Source organism: Nicotiana attenuata, unplaced genomic scaffold, assembly GCF_001879085.1.
Source record: "Nicotiana attenuata strain UT unplaced genomic scaffold, NIATTr2, whole genome shotgun sequence".
NCBI lineage: Eukaryota > Viridiplantae > Streptophyta > Magnoliopsida > Solanales > Solanaceae > Nicotiana > Nicotiana attenuata.
Genome location: NW_017670866.1, coordinates 139,771 through 145,426, shown reverse-complemented (window position 1 = coordinate 145,426; position 5,656 = coordinate 139,771). Strand labels below are relative to the sequence as shown.

The window sequence follows — 5,656 nt, the reverse complement described above, 5'->3', positions numbered from 1 at the left end:
TTGAAAAAGGGATTTGAAATTAAGATGCTCGACTACTATTTGATAAAATGCTCAAATGAGCTGAAACCATGAAAACCTTTCTAATTTGTGTTCAATTTTGTTATGTCTCACAGTAGATTAGAATTGCTAGAATATCCGGAACGTTGTAGTAACTTAAGGAAAGCCTAATCGAGGTATGTATGGCTAACTTTGACCTTTGTAAAATCACCCTGTTTGGTGTACGAATATTTGGTATGTGATATCTACGTGGATTATGTGTGAAATTCTTGTGATTGGTATGATTTGAGTGTTCGTGGTTAAGTCTCCCGACATAATGGTGTAAGTAATTGGCAATAAACGAAATGTGTGATTCTGAAAGTGTTATGTGGTAAGAGCTAAGAAACAAATGATGGAAGGAAATCGTAAATGATGCAATTGGAACAACTATGGTAATAACATATATGGCTTGTCGTGGGCAATTACCGTTGTGACATAAAATGCATACGAGTTATTAAATATGATGGAAATGGTATTGATGGTTATGGAAATTCTTTGCGAATTGTTGTTGTTACTCCTTCAGAATTGTTGTTGTAGTTCTTGAGAATTTTTGTTGTTGTTCTTTGTGAATTGTTGTTGTTGTTGTGCTGTTTGTGAATTGTGATTGTTCGGTGGAATCGGGTTGCGCACCGCAACACGAAGTTATAAGGTGTGGGTTGTGGTGATAAGGGTGGCCGAGGTAATAAGGGTGGCCGAGTTAATAAGGGTGGAAAGTGATCGAAATCACTATTGAAATGAAAATATGAGAAAGTTGTGAAATCATTGATGTGAAAATGTTGAAGGGGAAATGGAGAGATTGTAAACTTGTTTGGCTTGATTATTTTCTTTCATGTGTATTTGATTGTTGATTCCATCACTACTTGTTACTTGCCTATGGTTTGAGTTTGTTTAGGGCAAAGTTTGTTCATACATACCAGTACGATTCAAATGTACTGACGTCCCTTTTGCCGGGGACGCTAAATTCATGTTATGATTGTAGGTGGATCCATAGCAGGTACTCCAGTCCACCGACCGTAGCCCCCCTTCACTTTCTGTCATCTTTATTGGTGAGCCCCTTCCTCTCGGGGCCCTACGTGATCCTTAGAGGCTCCGTAGACAGTAAATGTGGGTTACGAACTTATGAAAATATGTATTTTCTATGTTGGGCGATGTAAGTTGTAAACCTCATTAAGTAACCATGTATGTTATGTGTGTTTTGTAAAAAGGTGTTTTAATTATAAATGGCTAATTCCTTGATTAATGAGCAATGAAAATACGGGGTAAAACGTGGGATAGGAAAGGCACCCAGGTCCGCTTGACTGGGGCTACCCGGTCGGGCACCGGTCATGTCCCTCGGTTTAGGGCGTGACAATTTCAACCACATCTTCCACTTCATCAACAACATTAATCACCGAGATGCTTTCATATTCATGTGGTAGTTTCATACCCTTGATTGCTTGGAATGTAACCTCTTCATCATTCACAAAGAATTTGATCTCATTCCGTTCCGAATCCATTACTGCTCTTCCTGTGGCAAGGAATGGTCTCCCCAAGATGATAGGGATCTCTTTGTCAATTGCACAATCAAGGATTACAAAATCGGCGGGTAGATGGAATTGTCGCACTTCACAAGCACATCATCAAAAATTCCTACCGGTCTCTTTATGGAACGATCGTCCATTTGCAGCCTCATACTTGTAGGCCTCGGCATACCTAACCCTGCTTGCTTGTAAATAGCAAGAGGAATTCAGTTGATGCTAGTCCCACTATCACAAAGAGCTCTTGCAAAATCACGCGCCCCAACAGTGCATGGAATGGTGAAAGCTTGTGGGTCTTCTTTCTTTTGAACGGTGGTTGTTGCAGTGATGGAACTAACCTGGTGAGTCACATTCACCACTCATTCTTGGTGGTTCTCTTCTTGGTAATCAAGTATTTCAAATACTTAGCAAAACCCGGCATCTCTTAAAATGCTTCCACAAATGTAATATTTACCAATAACTGCTTGAGAATGTCATAGAACTTTTCGAGTTTGCTATCATCAACCTTCCTAGCAAGTCTTTGAGGGAAAGTAGGATGAGGTTTAGGAATCGGTGGTAGAGTTTTTGGTGCCTCTTTTACCTTTTCCTTTAACTCTTCCCGGTTCACTTCTTGAACTTTCAACTCCTCGGGAACCTCTTTAGCTTCAACAACAATTTGCTCTTCAACTTGTGCCTCAACCTCTTGCTTGGAATCTTCCAGTTCAACCACTTGTTCACTCTCTCCTTGTATTACCTTCCCACTCCGAGTAGTAATTGTCATGATATGAGAAGTTGGACCACTCCCACTACCTTTTGGGTTTGCAATTGTGTCACTTGAGAGTGTCCCCTTTTGCTTTGGATTTTGTTCCCTAGAGAGATCTCTCATTTGCATCTCGAATTTTCGAATGGATGCGGTATGAGAACTAACAAGCTCGGTCATATTCCTCTTAAAAAGGGTCGGGCCTTTCCTGATTTTTCAATACCCGTTCAACTATGCTTTCCAACTTGGAATCACTTGAGGAACCTTGCTTTGAATATTGCCCCTTTGGTGGAACATAAGGGTTTGAACTCTGATTTGAGAAGTTGTTGTTGTTGTTATTCCAATTTCCTTGATTTGAGCTACCTCGGTCATTTCGCCACTGTTGGTTGCCTTGCCCTTGCAGGTTAGGCCTCCATTGATTTTGTTGTACTTGACCTTGGTATTGTTGCCTTTGATTGCCCCCTTGAGAGTTGTTAAGATAGTTTGCTTCCTCAAAGTCTTCATTTGATGTGGATTGAACATCCTCCACCACGTTTACCTTTTTCATTTGGCTTTTAATGAACATCTTTGTCAACACATTGGCATTGGTGGCAAGCCCTGCAATTACTTGATCTCTCTCTTGGTTCTCCTTAACCATGTTGGTCAAGGAGGGAGTACCATAAGCAATTCCATATTGTGGTGTCCTCTGAGTGAAAGCTTGATTGTGTTGCACCATTTTGTCAAGGATTTGTGTGACCCTTGCAAATGTCTTATCTATAAAAGATCCATCAGCTGCATTCTTTGCTATAGATTGGTTCATAGCATCTAAACCCATGTAGAATTTCTCCAACAAGATAGAATCCGGAAAACCATGATTACGCGACCTCACCAAATATAACTTGAATCGATCCCATGTCTCATGTAGATGTTCTCCCGGTAGTTGCTTGAAAAATAAAATCTTATCCTGAAGCTCAGATTTCTTGCTTTGCGGGAACCATTCAGCTAAGAATGCTTGGACAAGTTCAGGCCAAGAATGAATGGAATTTGGTGGCAAATTTTGAAGCCATTTCCTTGCTTCCCCAGCAAGTGAGTACTTGAACACCCTCAACCTTAGGGCATCATCTGAGATGTTATTCTGCTTGTGAATCGCACATTCACCCAAGAAGTTTCTAAGATGTGGTGTCGAATCATTATCAGTGGAATTCCTGAAAAACCCCTCCGCTTTGAGCAATAGGATTAAACTATGTTCCACCTTGAAAGTGGTAGCACCAACTATCGGAGGTAAAATAGCATTTGTATCCTCAATGTACTCATCGTTGTCTGCAAAAGGATTTTCTTCTTTATCATATTCAGCCATGTTTTCCTATCAACACCAAGCAAAACAAGCAAAGTGTGATGGAATAGAAGAAGACGTAAAGTAAAGCACACACTAATTAGTAATTTCAAAATCGTATTCCCCGGCGACGGCCCCAAAATTTGATACTCTCAAATTACACTTTAATTAAATAGTGTAAGGCGGTCAGTGTCAAATATAGTAACCCAACAAAGTTGGGGTTGAATCCCACAGGGAATAGGCGTGAAAAGGTTACTCGAGTAGTGTGCTGCTTGACTTAGGTCGTAATTCTACTCCGTTAATGTAACAAGAGAATGATATGATTGTGAATTAAAGAGATAACGAATTGTAACTTCGAGAATGCAAATGATTTGATTTAGGAAACCAAGGTTGAGTCCTTGTCAATAGAATGTAATACTATTGGTGTTAATATGATATATTTCTAATGGAAGGTTGTAAGGCCCCGAAAATATTCCCTAAGTAATTTAAGATTTCGTGGTGTCACATAGGCTTATTATAATATTTTTATGTGCTATTAACATGGTGTACATCCATTGGATTTGGTAAATATGTGTATATGTCTTACGGTAAGTAATTTGGGATCCAAGGAAAGGCCTAAGTCTAAGAAAAATTGGAAAAGTCCATAATAGGCTAAAATTCCCAATGATCTTGCACTAGTCCCTACTTTGAACGAGCATATCTAAATATCTACAAGGTTCTAGGTGATGGATAACCTATCAAATGAAAGGTCTTCGAGTCTAGTTTCCAACGCTTCAAACCGTTCGTCTTTTGGACCTTCCTACACAAACTTATGATCAAATTACCAAAAGCTGGACCTAGAAGGTTCTATACTTATTACAATTCCTATTCTATCCTTACCCCACTTCAAAAATTACCAAATCTAATTAAATTACCCTTTTCAATGCCCCAAAATATCCTTTAACTATACTGTAATTACTGACCTAGATCACCCTAAACCTGGCCCTATTATCTTAGTCAAGACCCAACTAGGGTTAAACCGAATGCCTGCTAGATAAAACAGCTATATCCAAACAATCCTAAAATTGAACTAAGAGTCTAATTATCCTTCTCTAAATCTCAGCAACCAAAACCAACTAATCCAAGATAAACAATGAATTCAACAGTAAATGAACGGAATTGGAACCAAATTAACAAGAGCATTTATGGAACAATTAATTGACACCCAACACTGAATCAAACCTAAAAGTTTTGAACGAAGTTATTATGCAAAGAATAAAAGAAAATCAGTCAAAGAAAAGAAACTTACTGATTTTAGGAATTCTGGCCAGCCAATGACGTTCGAATCTTTCAAGATTTTTGACACGCAACATCCTTAATCATGTGTTTTCGCAAGAAGACACCTGGTTAAGGATGGTACGGTCCAAAATCACAAAGATTTTGGATTAGGGTTNGTTCTTCATCTAAGAGGTAAGATTCTATACCCTAGGTTTTAACTTCGAGTTTGGAGTATAAGATGGGTTATTAAGGTATGATTCTTGGGTGTATTAATATTGTGTATACATGCATGTTCAACTTAGGTTTATGGGAAGAATGTTTAACTTAAATAAGTAAAGATTTGGTTGGGGAATGAAGGAAAACCTTGAAAAAGAGACTTGAGATTATGATGCTCAACTAGTATTTGATAAAATGCTCAAATGAGCTGAAACCATGAATACCTTTCTAATTTGTGTTCAATTTTGTTATGTTTCAAACTAGATTGGAATTGCTAGAATTTCCGGAACGTTGTAGTAACTTAAGGAAAGCTTAAACGAGGTATGTATGGCTAACTTTAACTCTTGTAGGATCCCCCTTGTTGTGACAAGCATACGGTATGTGTACCTTGTATGAGAATATGTGAATTGATTGCCTTAGTTGATCTCCATACCACCAAGTTATATGTGATTGTGAGAAGTGATTTGATGTGCCTATCTTGTTATGTGCAAAGTTTGTAAAAGCTTGAGGATGTCGACATGGAAGTATGTGTTTACTTATGTGAACTATTTGTGAATTCTTTTGATTTATGTGCCTTGA

General features: G+C 38.5%; 2 protein-coding genes across 2 annotated transcripts; both read right to left on the bottom strand.

The window, feature by feature from the left end:
• Positions 1 to 1,762: 1,762 nt before the first annotated feature.
• On the bottom strand, positions 1,763 to 2,472 carry LOC109244032. The gene is made up of 2 exons (XM_019411058.1): positions 2,008 to 2,472; positions 1,763 to 1,891 (listed from the first exon to the last, which is right to left on the bottom strand). Exons 1-2 carry the CDS (start codon positions 2,470 to 2,472, stop codon positions 1,763 to 1,765), a joined length of 594 nt encoding a protein of 197 aa, XP_019266603.1.
• Positions 2,473 to 2,479: 7 nt separating this feature from the next.
• Positions 2,480 to 3,628, bottom strand: LOC109244031. The gene has a single exon (XM_019411057.1). The coding sequence runs from the start codon at positions 3,626 to 3,628 to the stop codon at positions 2,480 to 2,482; it is 1,149 nt and encodes a 382-aa protein (XP_019266602.1).
• Positions 3,629 to 5,656: the final 2,028 nt, after the last annotated feature.

What these genes read in the sequence shown, in the direction of transcription:
- LOC109244032 (XM_019411058.1), bottom strand. Translation starts at nt 2,472, where the DNA reads ATGACCGAGCTTGTTAGTTCTCATACCGCATCCATTCGAAAATTCGAG. An exon ending in ACATTCTCAAGCAGTTATTG is followed by an intron (nt 1,892 to 2,007) that starts GTAAATATTACA and finishes GTGACTCACCAG; the next exon opens with GTTAGTTCCATCACTGCAAC.
- LOC109244031 (XM_019411057.1), bottom strand. Translation starts at nt 3,628, where the DNA reads ATGGCTGAATATGATAAAGAAGAAAATCCTTTTGCAGACAACGATGAG.